This window comes from Triticum dicoccoides, chromosome 1A (genome assembly GCF_002162155.2).
Source record: "Triticum dicoccoides isolate Atlit2015 ecotype Zavitan chromosome 1A, WEW_v2.0, whole genome shotgun sequence".
NCBI lineage: Eukaryota > Viridiplantae > Streptophyta > Magnoliopsida > Poales > Poaceae > Triticum > Triticum dicoccoides.
In genome coordinates this window covers 64,190,780-64,206,937 of record NC_041380.1, presented here as the reverse complement: position 1 = coordinate 64,206,937, position 16,158 = coordinate 64,190,780, and the positions used below count along the sequence as shown (strand labels likewise).

Below are 16,158 nucleotides of genomic sequence, written 5' to 3'. Positions count from 1 at the left end.
CGATCCATTTATGGACTGGTGCAAGCCTCTTGGAGTTGGAATATACGCTTTGATAGTGTGATCAAAGCATATGGTTTTATACAGACTTTTCGTGAAGCCTGTATTTACAAGAAAGTGAGTGGGAGCTCTGTAGCATTTCTGATATTATATGTAGATGACATATTATTGATCAGAAATGATACTAAATTTTTGAATAGCATAAAAGGATACTTGAATAAGAATTTTTCAATGAAAGACCTTGGTGAAGTTGCTTATATATTGGGCATCAAGATCTATAGAGATAGATCAAGACGCTTAATTGGACTTTCACAAAGCACACACCTTGATAAAGTTTTGAAGAAGTTCAAAATGGATGAAGCAAAGAAAGGGCTCTTGCCTATGTTACAAGGTGTGAAGTTGAGTCAGACTCAATGCCCGACCACTTCAGAAGATAGAGAGAAAATGAAAGTAATTTCCTATGCTTCAGCCATAGGTTCTATCATGTATGCAATGTTGTGTACCAGACCTGATGTGCGCCTTGCTATTAGTTTATCAGGGAGGTACCAAAGTAATCCAGGAGTAGATCATTGGACAGCGGTCAAGAACATCCTGAAATACCTGAAAAGGACTAAGGATATGTTTCTCGTTTATGGAGGTGACAAAGAGCTCATCGTAAACGGTTACGTCGATGCTAGCTTTGACACTGATCCGGATGACTCTAAGTCACAAACTAGATACGTATTTTTATTGAATGGTGGAGCTGTCAGTTGGTGCAGTTCCAAAGCGTCGTGACGGGATCTACGTGTGAAGCAGAGTACATAGCTGCTTCGGAAGCAGCAAATGAAGGAGTCTGGATGAAGGAGTTCATATCCGATCTAGGTGTCATACCTAGTGCATCGGGTCCAATGAAAATCTTTTTTGACAATACTGGTGCAATTGTCTTGGCAAAGGAATCTAGATTTCACAAGAGAACCAAGCACATCAAGAGACGCTTCAATTCCATCCGCGATCAAGTCAAAGAGAGAGACATATAGATTTGCAAGATTCATACGGATCAAAATGTTGCAGACCCATTGACTAAGTCTCTCTCATGGGCAAAACATGATCAGCACCAAGACTCCATGGGTGTTAGAATCATTACAATGTAATCTAGATTATTGACTCTAGTGCAAGTGGGAGACTGAAGGAAATATGCCCTAGAGGCAATAATAAAGTTGTTATTTATATTTCCTTATATCATGATAAATGTTTATTATTCATGGTAGAATTGTCTTAACCGGAAACTTAGTACATGTGTGAATACATTGACAAACAGAGTGTCACTAGTATGCCTCCACCTGACTAGCTCGTTGATCAAAGATGGTTAAGTTTCCTTGCCATGGACAAAGAATTGTCATTTGATAAATGGGATCACATCATTAGAGAATGATGTGATTTACTTGACCCATCCGTTAGCTTAGCACTTTGATCGTCTAGTTTACTGCTATTGCTTTCTCCATAACTTATACATGTTCCTATGGCTATGAGAGTATGCAACTCCCGAATACCGGAGGAACACTTAGTGTGCTATCAAACGTCACAACGTAACTGGGTGACTATAAAGATGCTCTACAGGTGTCTCCGATGGTGTTTGTTGAGTTGGCATAGATCGAGATTAGGATTTGTCACTCCGTGTATCGGAGAGGTATCTCTGGACCCTCTCAATAATGCACATCACTATAAGCCTTGCAAGCAATGTGACTAATGAGTTAGTTACGGGATATTGCATTACGGAACAAGTAAAGAGACTTGCCGGTAACGAGATTGAACTAGGTATTGAGATACCGACGATCGAATCTCGGGCAAGTAACATACTGATGACAAAGGGAACAACGTATGTTGTTATGCGGTTTGACCGATAAAGATCTTCATAGAATATGTAGGAACCAATATGAGCATCCATGTTCCGCTATTGGTTATTGACCAGAGATGAGTCTCGGTCATGTCTACATAGTTCTCGAACCCGTAGGGTCCGCATGCTTAACATTCGGTGATGATCGGTATTATGAGTTTATGTGTTTTGATGTACCGAAGGTAGTTCGGAGTCCCGGATATGATCACAGACATGACGAGGAGTCTCAGAATGGTCGAGACATAAAGATCGATATACTAGAAGCCTATGTTTGGACATCAGAATGGTTCCAGGTGAGTTCGTGCATATACCGGAGTACCAGGAGGTTATCGGAACCCTCGGGATGTATATGGGCCTTATTGGGCCATAGTGGGAGAGAGGAGAAGGGAGCCTAGGAGGGGGCGCCCCCCCCCAAGCCCAATCCGAATTGGGTGGGGGCCGGCCCCCCTTTCCTTCCCCCTCTCTCCCCCTTCCTTCCTCTCCTAATCCAACTAGGGAGGGGGGAATCCTACTCCCGGTAGGAGTAGGACTCCCCTTGGGCGCGCCATAGAGGGTCCGACCCTTCCCCTCCTCCACTCCTTTATATACGGGGGAGGGGGGAACCCCATAGACACACAAGTTGATTGTTTAGCTGTGTGCGGTGCCCCCTTCACAGATTTCCACCTCAGTCATATGGTTGCAGTGCTTAGGCGAAGCCTTGCGCCGGTAGCTTCATCATCACCATCATCACGCCGCCGTGCTGACGAAACTCTCCCTCGACACTCAGCTGGATCTAGAGTTCGCGGGACGTCACCGAGCTGAACGTGTGCAGATTGCGGAGGTGTCGTACCTTCGGTGCTAGGATCGGTCGGATCATGAAGACGTACGACTACATCAACGCGTTGTCACAACGCTTCCGCTTACAGTCTACGAGGGTACGTGGACAACACTCTTCCCCTCTCGTTGCTATGCATCACCTAGATGGATCTTGCGTGTGCGTAGGAGTTTTTTTTGAAATTACTACGTTCCCCAACAGGAGCGCGGGCGGGGAGGCCGACGGCGTCGCGGGGGAAGCCACGACAGGCGCGTCGCCCCACAGGTCGCCAGAGGCCGGGTCGAGCGTCACCATCCATCCAACCTGTTAGGAATATTCACGCGAGCACGTTGTGTTGGACTAAGAAAAGTCGAAAAGACTCGCTCGCGCTGCTCCCACAGGGGCGGCACGGGGAACCCTAGCCGCCGCCGCCGCTCCAGACTCCTCTACCTCCTAATCTTCTCGCCATCGCCCCCGCTCCCTCAAAGCTCGTTCGACGGACAGTGATGGCGGGTTGACCTTCTTCCTCTGCGGGAAGGCCTCTGGAGCATGGCACCATCCTTGGGCATACTAGCGGAGCTTAGTATAACTCAGGGGGGTCACCCCCCACCCCCCACAAGTTTTGCACATTTGTGAAGAAAATTTATGAGAGATAACGTAGATTAGAGATACTATTGTGTTTTGCCTCCTATAAAATTCAGATTTGGTGTTTGCCCCCCCCCCCAGCCAGCTTTGTCAAGCTCCGCCATTGCTTGGGCGGCGAGTGGGATGGCGGAGCTAGCGCTAGAGCTGCTGGGGAAGCGTGGTGGCCAACTGCAGGAGTAGATCTTCGTTGGTAGCTGTTGGGCGTTGGGTTGCTATGTGCGCGGCTCGGCACGACAGGTGTGGGTGGAAGGAGATGTGGTAGGCTCGATCTTGTGCGAGAGCTGCTGGTGGCACGATGGTGTGAGGGTAACGATGCAACAACTCTGCCTTTGGAAGAGCTGGATGCGTGTGATGGTTGCGAGTCAGTATGGCGGCTACCTTGGCTAGAGCTTGACGGCAACGACATGTGGCTTCCCTCTCCCTAGTGATGGCCTGAGGTGACAACTTTGCTCCCCTTCCCAATTTGCTATGCTCGAATACTTGACAAACATGGCTAGGAAGAAATCAGTGCCTTGTTATGACTATGTGCAACAACAATGCCCATGGGCGTTGTCTCCTTCCTGGAGGCGTTGTCATGGCCTTGTACATGGTCAGGCACCGGGGGAAACCCTAGGCTGAGTTTGCCGGGCCAGGCAGCGGCGACGCCATAGTGTCATCACCTCCTTGGAGATGCTGCCTGGGTGCTCGAGGTGTCTTCCAGAGGAGTAGTTGGGGTGGTTTGTCGCCGTGTTGTCATGTGTTGGTTGTTGTTGTGGGCAGGGGCATCAGGGGCACTATGCGCTCCATCATCGACTCCTCATTTGCGATGTCTTCTCGAGTCAGGCTAGCTCATGTTTTCCACTTGCCGATCTTCTAGGCGCTAAGAGTGGGTGGTGTGTTGATCTAATTTGTTTTGGAGTTCTTATCGTGCTCTGAGGTGTTCGGATACGGTTGTGACACGACCTATGTGCTATGTGTGTCAGTGTTGTCATGATGAGTGTGGTTCTCTTGGTGTAGCATTATGTTGAAATACGTTGTATTGGCCATTTTGGCTCCTTATTCTATGAATATATGATAGGCATGTTTGTGTGTATTCTAAAACAAAAAATTAGCCTTCTCTTGTGGTGATAAGTGTTACAATCATCATAGAGTTTCTGGTGTGTTTTTCATGACCATGATATTGTGATGACCTTTTCTTAGGTAAGTCAACTGAGCGAACTATAATTCCCTACAGGATATCATCCGAGCGACGCCACAATCCGCGAATGTTGCCTCAAAAACCCACACTCAGTGAACGCTCGGAGATTGCCATGCTAACACATATATATTTACCATACTATTATATAAGGATTTGTCATGTTGTAAAGAAAAAATTGGCATGGTAGCAAAATGTTTGTCAGGAATTTACAATGCTACAACAGAGGAGTTGTCATGCGTTTTCAGAGATTTATCATGATGTAACATGGAGAATTGCCGGCATAAAAAACAATTTCCAACTTGTTGAAGATTTGTCATGCTGACAGAAGAAAAATTTATATGCAACATTAGAAAGAACTAACAAAAATTTCCATGCTCTAAAAAATAGAATTTTTCATTCCAGATGTGTCCACTCAAATTATTATCATGAGCAAACCGTTTAGTGTCTTCAGCTCATAGTTCGCTCAGATAAGTGCGTGTATAGGAGAAAACAATGATTGCCACGTGTCTTGCTTTGCGATTCGTACACGGAAATCAAACGTGTGAGAGCGCGTTCGCTATAAAACCCTTTGATGAGAGATCACATCAGATCCTTAGCATTTCGGTTTTTTCACATCATGATGAGAGAGTTGTTACATAATTTCATTAAGTATCATATTTACAAGAAAACACAAACAAAATAAAGAACTAATCAACCAATTCCAGTCCTTGTGACTATCATGATCAAGCGTGAAAATCAAAGAACCACGTGACAGATGTGGTAAGCAATCCAAACAATTCAAAAAAAGTGTGAAAATTAAAGAAGCTAGTGCGGCTCATCCTAGATGCGCACCAATCCATTCTTGCAAAGCCCGCAAATGCTTCTTTTTGACCCTGTGCTCCAGAAGCTTTAGGTCTTGTTTAAGTTTAAACTTCTAACAGTTAACACTAGGAATTTCATTTCTGAAAAATTTCCCATTCCTTCGAATCCTAGATGGAAATGTCAATCAGTAAGATGCTACTCTAACAGTCATGTGAAAAACAACAATCCCAAAAGAGATGTCTGGAAGTTTCCTCAATGTTCTAATTACAGAATGCACAGTCATAACACTCCAAGTGAAAGGATTTTCTTTTCAAAAGACTTCCAGGATTTACTCTGCATGTAGAAGTAGCCAACAAAAAAAATCTTATGTCTCAATCTGCAAGAGCATTTCCAGATCCACTTAAAGAGTCTCGGTTCCTCCTCTTTTGGAGAAATATTGTGATACATTTTAGTTGAAGAGTATTTGCCTTTCTGTCTTTTGCACTTCCAACAATCCTTAGCTCGAAGATTCATTTTTTTGCTCCACCAAGCTATGAAACTAATTATATTGGCTGAAAGCTTGGGCAGACAAAGGGGTGTGGAAGAGAAGAGAGGTATCTTCAGAGTTAATGCAACCAACAACATTTTGCTTCTCATCAACAACAAAGGAGTGAAGTTATGGGAATTTTTGCAATAGAGCTTGATCACACCATTTACCAAGCCAGAGCAAAGTACCTTCCCCATTTCCTAATTGGCATTCCGCATTCTGCTTGTAAAGTGGTAGCAATTTCAAATGATACCTACACCAACTAGGTCCTCCAGATTTGAACACAAGAAGATGGTCAGAGTAATATTTCTCCCATAACAGGTTTACCTATGGAAGAGGCTCCTTGTTAAGAAATTTTTGAATGTTCTTCATCATTAGAGAAAAGAGAAAAGCACAACTATACTTCACAAAAAAGTGAAAAGCACAATCATGCTTTTGGGTTTCCTTTTCCCGGTTTGGGCGTTTTCCTGGGTTTTGGTCTTTTTTGTTCTTTTTGTCGGTTTACCTTTTTTGTCTTTGGTCTTTTAATTTCTGGTTTTTATATTCAATTTTTTCATGAATTATTTTTGTCGGAACCTATTGACATGGAAACTAGTATCAGAGATCTCGACGCGAAAATCCAACGATGAAAATAGTTCCTAATTTGGATGCGTGGTTCAAGAGGTAAAACGTTATCAAAATATGAATCTACGAAAAAAAGGAAAACTCACGGGTTACGACAAAATGGCGCACATGTAGTGTACCATTTGTCCGCACCAGAGAAGGTGGAAAGTGATCTTTGCAAGGGGTACCCTTAACTAGTGATTTTGTTGTTTACGAAAAAAAGGAAAACTCACGGGTTACGACAAAATGGCGCACATGTAGTGTATCATTTGTCCGCACCAGAGAAGGTGGAAAGTGATCTTTGCAAGGGGTACCCTTAACTAGTGATTTTGTTGTTTAGTTCCCGCAGCCTTTTTGGGCCTCCCGCATAAATGGTCCGACTCAGGCTGACTAGACAGGTTCCAGGCCATGCTGGAGTAGTTGTGTAGCATGCATCACATATATTCTCATTTTTGGACTCCACCGAACACCTCAAGCCTCGCCACCATCCCGCCGCTCAGGCCATCAGCCGCAACCCCCCATGATCGCCGACAATCTCACCACGAACGTCCCCCACCCCACCCCCACCCCTGCCGAGCTTGATTAGGATCCAAACGACACACACGTGACGGCCACGACCCCCGCTGAGTTGCCTGAGCTATCAACGCTTAGGCGCTAGAGCACTGCCAGACTAGGCAGTACCCTGGCTCCCTTTCCGTCCACTGCACCCTCCCGACCGCCTTTGCTCATCCTTTGGCGAGCTTCTCAACTCTGGTGACATGCACCAGCCAAAATCGAGGTCGGTGCCCTAGCCACCGTTGGATCTCCATGTTTCACTTTCTTTCGAAAATTCATATATCCAATTTTAGGTCTGCTGTAAAAGCAGAAGATTTTTGGCTACCGAACTCTTGACACCTAAAATTGTTTTTAGGTATCCAAATTGAGCAGTTTTAACATGGTTTTTCTTACCCCCGCTTTTCACATGAGAGGTAAGAGTATAAAATAGATCTGAGCCATTGATTTCATTAATTAATGGCCTGATTAACTCTTACCTTCTTATCTCACATGTAAAAAGAGGAGGTAAGAGGGACCATGCTAAAATTTGCCATCCAAATGTTAGGTTATAGCGGTTAGAGATGCTCTAAGGTTGGATTCTATAAATACATCTACTACCCCCTCCCCTTGTGGTTTTGGAGTATTGACGACAAATGGGTTAATGGACTAATCTATTTGTGAGGATACATAGGAGAATAGTCCCTGAAGATTTGATTTAACCGTTAAAGACGCCCGCTAAAAATGTATGTTTTACATTGAAAAAATTGGTGAGCCCTTTGAAAAAATTGCCTCAAGAACTAGAGCATGAAGACTTTGTCTTTTTCTATAGTTCATTTCTTCTTATTTGAGTCACAGGGAACACCGTATGGTTTAAGGGGGTCTAGGTGATACATAGATGTATTTCTGAAGTGATGCTCAACCTATCTATTTCTTTGAGTGAAGACTTTGAAAATCTCTTGCAGTGCAGTCGAGTTCTTTAGCGTCAGAGACGCGTTCTTTAGGACGCTGATAAATTTGGTCTGACTGAATAGTTAGGAAATTGTCAGTGCAATTCTCCTACCGTGAGGAATTCGAAAGACGACCATTGCTGAGATAGTTTTAGCTGTCGAGTGAATCCTTATCTTGATAGCGGTCACCTCCAAAGGGCTTATTGGTCATTTCACCATGGGGTGCCCCCAGGCTATAAATAGCCATCCCGACCACCATTTGTTGATTGGCTACTCTGAGTTATTACATGACAAGTATCATCTAAAGCAACCCTCTCACAGAAGGATCTGAGAGAATCGCAAGTGAGGAAAAACCCAAAATCCAAAGCCAAAGTGATGAGCATCACGGAAGAATGTGTTTTGACTTGTTACCTTTGAAGACTGTGATTTTTTAGATAGTTAGTCATCATGTTCTGGGCTTCCAAGAAGAAATTGTGGAGTGCCATAGAACGAGTGCATGAAGGTTTCGACAGTCTACCTTGAAGACTTATCATGAGTGATTGGGCAGGTTATAAGTGATCTTATCTCAAGGAGAATAAGGTGAAGACTAAGTGTCTTCTGAGTATAATCTCAAGCCTCTCCAATCAGACATAGAGTTGTCACAACAACTGAAGCTAGTCGAACAAATCCATTACTTCATCGAGCAATCAGGTTTCAATTTCTTCACCCATTTACTTTCTGTAATCCCGTATTGAAGACTTTGTCTCTCTTTCTCTGAAGACTTTCATATTTCGTCAGTTCTAGGTATGCTCTATTTTGTCTTCAGTCTTGCAGTACTTAAGTGCATTTGTACTGCTATCTTTTATGCATGCTTAGTTCTGTTCTGATGACTTTGTCCTCTCATTGACTTGCATGAATAGCGTAGAGTTACTTCTGTCTTGTATTTCTTCATACCGTGTTGCTTCCGCTTCTTCGAAGAATTTGGTTCTTTCAAAGAATTTGTTAAAATCTCCCATTCACCCTTCTCTGCTCGATAACTTGCACTTTCAGATTCTAAGAAGATATGTGGTTTGGACCTTTCCCTCTATCTGTTTAGTGCTATTATGTGTTGCATATGTAGGGCACACAACAAGACCATCAAACATATTTGGGATGGTTTTGGTGTTTATTATTTTTTGAGGAATTGGCAATTGTGTTGTCTATATATTAAGGAGAAAAACAAATATAAAGTGCACAGTTACAAAGCTGGGTTGATATTGATGCCCCACATTGTTTTACAAGAATAGAACTAGTTTTTCTCTGGATCAGGGGAGTTTTCATCGTCAAAAAGCCAGCGAAGAAACAACAGAGAGTGAAGGCTGGAGAATGTCAGCTCTTTATATATGTAAGGTTTGAGTCATGTCTTTATCAAAGCCGTGTGGAAACCGCAAGTGGCACCTAGGATTTACATCTTTTGGTGGTCTGTCTCTTATAACAAAACCATGAAAGATAACCTTAAGAAGTGAAACATGAGAAAGCCTGGGGATTGTGTGTTCTTTGGTAGAGAATTGGGTAGCAGTTTTGAGGTTGTCTCCTCACTTTGGGTTGCAATACTAGATGCTCTCGTTGTTGTCCGTGCCGCTGTTCTCTGTGTTAGAAGTATATTTATGTTTAAGATAGAGATAAGAGATAGAGATAAGGTATGTTAACTTGTCCTCTACTCCAAGTCTCTCTCCCTTCATTGTACCTCTATATATACCTCTACACGGGTCAGATCAATACAACATAATATTCAGCTATCTCATATTTTCTACATGGTATTAGAGCGGTTTGTACAACGACGCCGATCCTAGGACCTTCCTCCACTTCCGCAGCGCGCCGCCCTCGGGGAGATTAATCTTCCCTTCCCGGGGGCGCGGCACCCGATCGATCACTGATCATATCGGTTCCGTAGATTAGATCAATTTCTTAGTTTAGATAAATTCGCCAATTTCTGAAATTCTCTTAGATCATATTTTTAGCAACCAAATAAACTCGTCAACCCTCAAATTCCGGTGAAGAAAATCCAACAGAAACGGTGCAGGCGGCAGCGCTCGCACGTGACCGCCGCTGCCAAGAGACAGGTCGGGCAAATCGATCATCCTCTCGTTGCACAACGAGCCAACTCCGGAGCGGGGCGCTCCGATCTGATCTAACCGGCTTCATCAACTGCATCCACATGCGGCGGACACAGCGTATTCGGCATCAAGGGTACATCTGCACCGACCTTAAGCTCCGGCCAGCGATGGGCAGGCGGCCGCACACGCTGATGCGGCGACGGGCGTGCTCATACGCGCGCACGCGAGGACGAGCGCATGCCAGGAGGGCTGGCCACGAGCGACGCCCCCCCTTGACTTCGAGCCACGCATCGGCCCGACACCTCCCAACGCAATCTGCATCGACAAGCACCATGTCCTGCATGGCTCGCTCGGTACGGCGGCTGCGAGCGCCCAGCGACGCAGGTGGCTGCACACGCGGACGCGGCGACGGGCGTTCCGATCACGTGAGGGACTTAACTCGCATGTTATCTCAGACGCATGTATGCAGGTACTGATCGGTCAAGGTGGGTTCTACACGTACGTGTGGCCAAGAGCCCAAGACTACGTCAAGGTTCAGTGGACGGCTCACCTAGCAATCCTGCATCGACGTCGTCCTACACTACATCTGCATCAAGCCGGCAAACCTGCACCGTCGCCCACCACAATCTTCGAGCCACGTCCATAACCGCTGCACCAAGCTATCCTCGCCGAGCGATCTACACCGACCCACGCCACATCATCGAGCTGCCGGTGTGGAGAGAGATGCAAGTTTTCATCGACTTCTCCGGCGCGACACGGCATCGACACATCGTTGCCGTGAGGGACGCCTTCAAGCGACATCATCGTCGACACGCGGTTGCAACGCCATAGCCGACACTTCATCGCCAAGGTCTCCATCAACATGGTCTTCACCAGCATCATCGTCAACACACCGCCGCCGCCGCCTCGTTCACAAGATGGACATTTAGCATCCTCTGACAGACTTTTCTGCAAGGCGCGACCTCGACGACGGCAATGACCGCGTCACGACAACGGCATCTTCCGCGTCATCCACGACGACACGGCTGCATCGACATGGCGTCACTACAGTGACGACCCTACACGGCCACACGGTTCTGGCAAAATCGATGTGTGCTCGATGGGCTTCCTCCGGTCTTGGCAAAATCGGTGGACTCATCGCCGACGGAACCCTCTGACATCCGCAAGGTGCATCGTCCACGTCTGCAGCTCCGTCATAGCGCATTTTTTTTTGCGCCTCCGGCTTTGTGCGGCTTCATCATACACGACGACCACATCATCGACCATGACTACCTCGACCACGGCTACATCATCATGATCGGCTACCTCGACATTAATGGCTACGTCTACAGCAACTCATCGGCAACAACTCCAGTCAACAGCGTCCGCCTCGTCACTTGCGTCCACGACACTCCTGCTGTGACTGCGGGAGGGAATAGAGGAGAAGGCAGGAAGGCACCAGAAGGGGACACAGTCACCGCCCTAACTGCCGACCCATCAGAGACGCAGTTGATGATGGCGCAGCGGAGAAGACGACAAAAGAGCAAGACTTTAAGTTCAGTCGTAATCGTCCGCTTCACTCCCGCTACGACTGAGGGGGAATGTTAGAAGTATATTTATGTTTAAGATAGAGATAAGAGATAGAGATAGGATAGGTTAACTTGTCCTTTACTCCAAGTCTCTCTTCCTTCATTGTACCTCTATATATACCCCTACACGGGTCAGATCAATACAATATAATATTCAGTTATCTCATATTTTCTACACTCTGGACTTTGTGATAGCACATACACAACCTAGTTTTGGTGGTGTCCATTGCCTGTCGCTGAAACACATATGGTGACTCGTCTTAAGAACAGTCCAAAAATGACGGCTTATTTTCCAGGATCATATAATGGAGCAAGTGGATCGATTCTTCTCACACATCCACCCTTAAGCATGTAGCCTGCACTGAAGCTGCAACAGAGAGCCCCGTCTGATGAATCCCCTTGTTGGTCGATGGCTGCAGCGCGCCTGACATGAAAGTCTTAAAGTGTGTAACCTAATGTAGTTGTACACCTGTACTCCACATTTTGCCTTATTCCCTTTGCACTTTTTAGACCCGCCTCAACGCTTTCCTTTGTTACAAAACCAATATGGACCTTTTTCACGGGCTTTTTTCTAAGTAATGGAGCCGGGGAAGCCCCACCTATTTTTTCTAGAAAAAAATCAAAGCTTTTTCCGTATACAAACTTGGAATCACAAAGCTACTCATATCTTTGTTAAGCAAGGTAGGTGAGTACTTCAGTCCATCAAAAACTTGGCTACACGTGGAGCAGAAACTGCACAAGCTTTAAGTCCTTACAAAACCGTAACAAAAACTACACAACAAATCCAGTTCGATACTAGTCATGCATGATGCATCCCATCAAATACAAGACACAAGTATCACCTACCACTTCGCATTCTGATTGCAAAATGAATATGAATATAGATACATTGTTTTGCCCTTAGCCCCTGAGACATACATGCAACCATAGACCATAGTACCGTACAATGAAATAGGTAAGAACGTAGATACCAAATTATTGGATTAGATGCAATGATCATGAGCCACACTACTAAATTGTCATGATAATATCTTTGACCGCTTTCAGCTCGGCCGGCAGGAAGCTAGCAGCCAGCTCTCTGAGAACAGACGGGAAGCTATTCTTCAGATGCTTGTAACCATCACTTGCCATCATCGCCTCCAAATTGGAAGGAGAAACAAGGAACTCAAAGCAAGCATCTTTGACTCTATAAGAGCCGTGCTGCTCAGCTAGAGCCAAAGTGGTCGCCACGATATTGGAGTCGATGAGGTTGCACAACTTCTCTTCACATATCAGCTTCAGTCTCTCAATGTTGTACCTGTCAGCTGCAACTAGTAGATGGCTAGCCATCACCGCGTCTCTCCGTGTTTCACCCCCACTACTCGTCTCAGGAACGGGCAGTGAGTCGGTGTATATGAAGTGGAGCAATGATTTGAATACATCACTTTCCATATCACTGATTTCAATTGGACTACCGCCTTTCTCCTTCATGGCGCCAAAGAGCTCCGCTCTAAAGATGGATGACCGAGCGGCGAGTATGGACCTATGAGCCAAGAAACTCACCTCGCCGACATGAAAGGTCACGTCCGCTCCATCTTTGCTCTCTAGGAGGAGGTCACCGAGATGCTGATGCAAGTTGCTTGGAGGAATCGCAATAACCCGATTACCTCTATGGATATACTTCACGACGGTAACATCACACCTGATGCTGAAACTGTCGTGCTTTAGATACGCCGCTCCCTCAAGATCAGCCTTCTTGATAAAACTACTAAAACCCCTGCTTGAACGTTTGCTATTGAAGATGTGTTCGGACGTGTTCTTGCTTTTCGATGCCACCGGTTCGCCTTCCCTGTCAAGCAGACTGAATCTAAATTTTGCCTTCACATCCTTGGAACCAGCGGGGGCAAGAGCTAGAAAAACGGATATGCCGGCTTCATACTTTTCGGTGTCGGAGCCGTTTGGGTAGTACTCCACAACCCAGTCGTTACCTCCAACAGTGAAAGGGGTAGATTTCACGTAGTTGCCATGCTGAATTTGCCCTTTGATTCTTGAGTATCCGTCTATCTTGATCACATATGAACTTTCCTCGGATGACGCTACAACAGCAGCAGGAAGATCGCACAGCTCCGCCATTGTCGTGGTGAGCTAGGTAGTGTCGAGCCCAATCAAGGGTCGGGACTCGGGACCGAGCTGGAGTCGAGCTGGACGGGAATGGGAAGCGCGTCAGCGAGTTGCCGTCGAGTGCTGGAACTAAGCCGTGAATACCTCACGACATGCAGCTTAGACCCTGTTTGGTTCGGCTGTGGATTTCTAAAAGCAATTGTGGAAAATCTGCTGTGGAAAATCTGATGTGAAAAAGATGTAGGTCATTTGGTAAACCAGCTGATACAGCTTTTTCAGATTTTGGCCCGCAATGGAATCAGATTTTGGAAAGCACGTCCTGGGCTGCTTCCGCTTTTGGTTCAGATTTTGGCAGCGGATTTCTGAAATCGGAATCTGCTGGATTCGCCCTTTGGTTCAGATTCTGCAGCGCGGCAGCGGAATCCGTCGATAAAAGCTGAACCAAACAGGGCCTTAGACAAGGGAAGGGAGGGATGGAGTTGCCGCAGCTGTCGTGGCCTGGTTTCAAGTTTATTTTGTGGTTCAGCGTGTATAGTAGCGATTATTAATAGAGACCTTTTACGGTGCATTAGATCAATATTGACCGTTCATATTTTCGTTTGGACGGTCCAGATATGGAAATACTACCACAGATTTTCGATAGTATATTTTCTTATCAGGGGTAGTTTCGGTAGTTCGCTGTTTACCAAAAACGCGGGCTGGTTTCCTCAGAAAACGATTGAAGGGCATTTGTGGAATTTCACGTATTTATCTTTTTTTTTCATTAGCCATCGCCGTCTGCTCCCTGAGGGAAATGAGGCCGACTGTTTAGGTAGACCTCGAATGAGAAAAAAAATCCCAATCGAACGCTGGCCGCGGTAGGGCGAGAGGACGATGACGAGCCCCGGTCGCCGTGACGGCCCTTCGCGCAGTCAGTGCGGGCGCTAGGGTTTGGTGCCCCGCCTTCGGCCAGATGAGCGGGCGCTGCGGCGTTGCCCCCATGGTGTCACAGTCATCGTCGGCGAGATGGCCCTGCCATTCGTGTTCTGGAGCTAGTGGCTGAGGGGGAGGGGGGAGGGGGACGAAGGCGAGACGTTGCTGCAGCGGCATGCCCCATCGCCGTGACGGCCCCGCGCGCCGCCGAGTTGGAGTTCCACTAAGGTACTAGCTTCGTACAGATCTCACTTGTCGATTGATTTGATTTGCCGCATTGGATGATATTTGGGTCTGTAATTTGGGTTTGTAGTCGTTGAAATTGCACATCTATAGAAGCTGAAATCATTGTTATTATTATGGTGAGGAATCATGATACAAGTTGTTTTTCTGGTCGGCGGTTGTGGTCGGCGGCTAAATGTCCCCGCCGTTCGTGTTCCCCTCCTAAGCTGCAGGATGTAGAGTGGGTCGCCAAGGGGGAGGACTAAGGCGAGACGTTGCCAGCATGCCCCGTCGCCGTCAAGGCCCTACACGCCGACCAGTGTCGTACAGATCTGTCGTGGCCGATGCAGGTACTCGCATCCGACCCATCGATCCATTGGCCCCCATTTCTTTCCTCGATTTCGTAAGCTAGCTTCTCCATCGTCTCTGGCCCAGGCACCGCCACTTGCTAGTTGTGTCTGTACCAAGGCTTATTCTGAAATTGGACCGAGGCTTATTCTGAAATCGCCGGATACAAGACCAACCCCAAACACGACTGTGCTGCGGTGATGGTTCAGCCCCACAAATGGAACAAACGGCAACCTATATTTGTTTGACTGGTATGTGCTATCAAACACCACCACACCACCAAATGCAACATAGTCCAAGCGAGATTGGGCGTCTGCCCAGAATATGTTCTGCAGATGCCCATCATTGTCTGTGGTGTATCTGTAAAAAAAATCTGGGTCTTTCATCTGTTGTGCTATCATGTAGTTCAGCATAAACTGAGCATCGCTACCTTCTATCTTTTTCTTCTTCTCCAATGCAACATGGTTATACAAATCGGCGAGATATAAATCCAGCCTTGCCGAAACCACCAGCCTGCTTCTCCATCACATCCATTATATGATGTGTGCGAAGTCCACCAACCAAGTACTCAATGACATCCGCCTTCTGTGGGTCGTTCAGGCCACGATGAGACCACAGGAAAGGTGAAAACTCAGGATTTATGAATGGATGGCTATGTTGGTCAACAAAATTCTTTACAAACCACAACCCAGTGCTTGCTTGAAGCTCAACCTGCAAAAGAGCAGGACAACCACACCGAGAGAGTGCCCTTGGCGTCCTTTTCTTGTCGGTTTCATCAAAGTGCTTTACGTCACGATATCCTTGTTTGCAGCACACAAACGTCCTCCGGTATGCATTTTCCTTGTTTCACTTATATTTCAGATCGCCCTTTCTAACACCAAACCCTTTGCTCTTCGCATACGCTAAGTAGAACTTGTACGTTGTGTTCTCACTTTTAAATGTCTGCCTGACCATCGAGCCGTACTCCATAAATTCATCTATCGAGATGCCTTCACCAGCCATGCCGATATCCTGCCATAAGAAACAGCAAAACCTGT

General features: G+C 46.2%; 1 protein-coding gene across 1 annotated transcript; it reads right to left on the bottom strand.

Annotated features, from left to right (window-relative positions):
- Positions 1-12,550: 12,550 nt before the first annotated feature.
- On the bottom strand, positions 12,551-13,651 carry LOC119364602 (BTB/POZ and MATH domain-containing protein 2-like). The gene has a single exon (XM_037630115.1). The coding sequence runs from the start codon at positions 13,649-13,651 to the stop codon at positions 12,551-12,553; it is 1,101 nt and encodes a 366-aa protein (XP_037486012.1).
- Between the last annotated feature and the right edge of the window lie 2,507 nt (positions 13,652-16,158).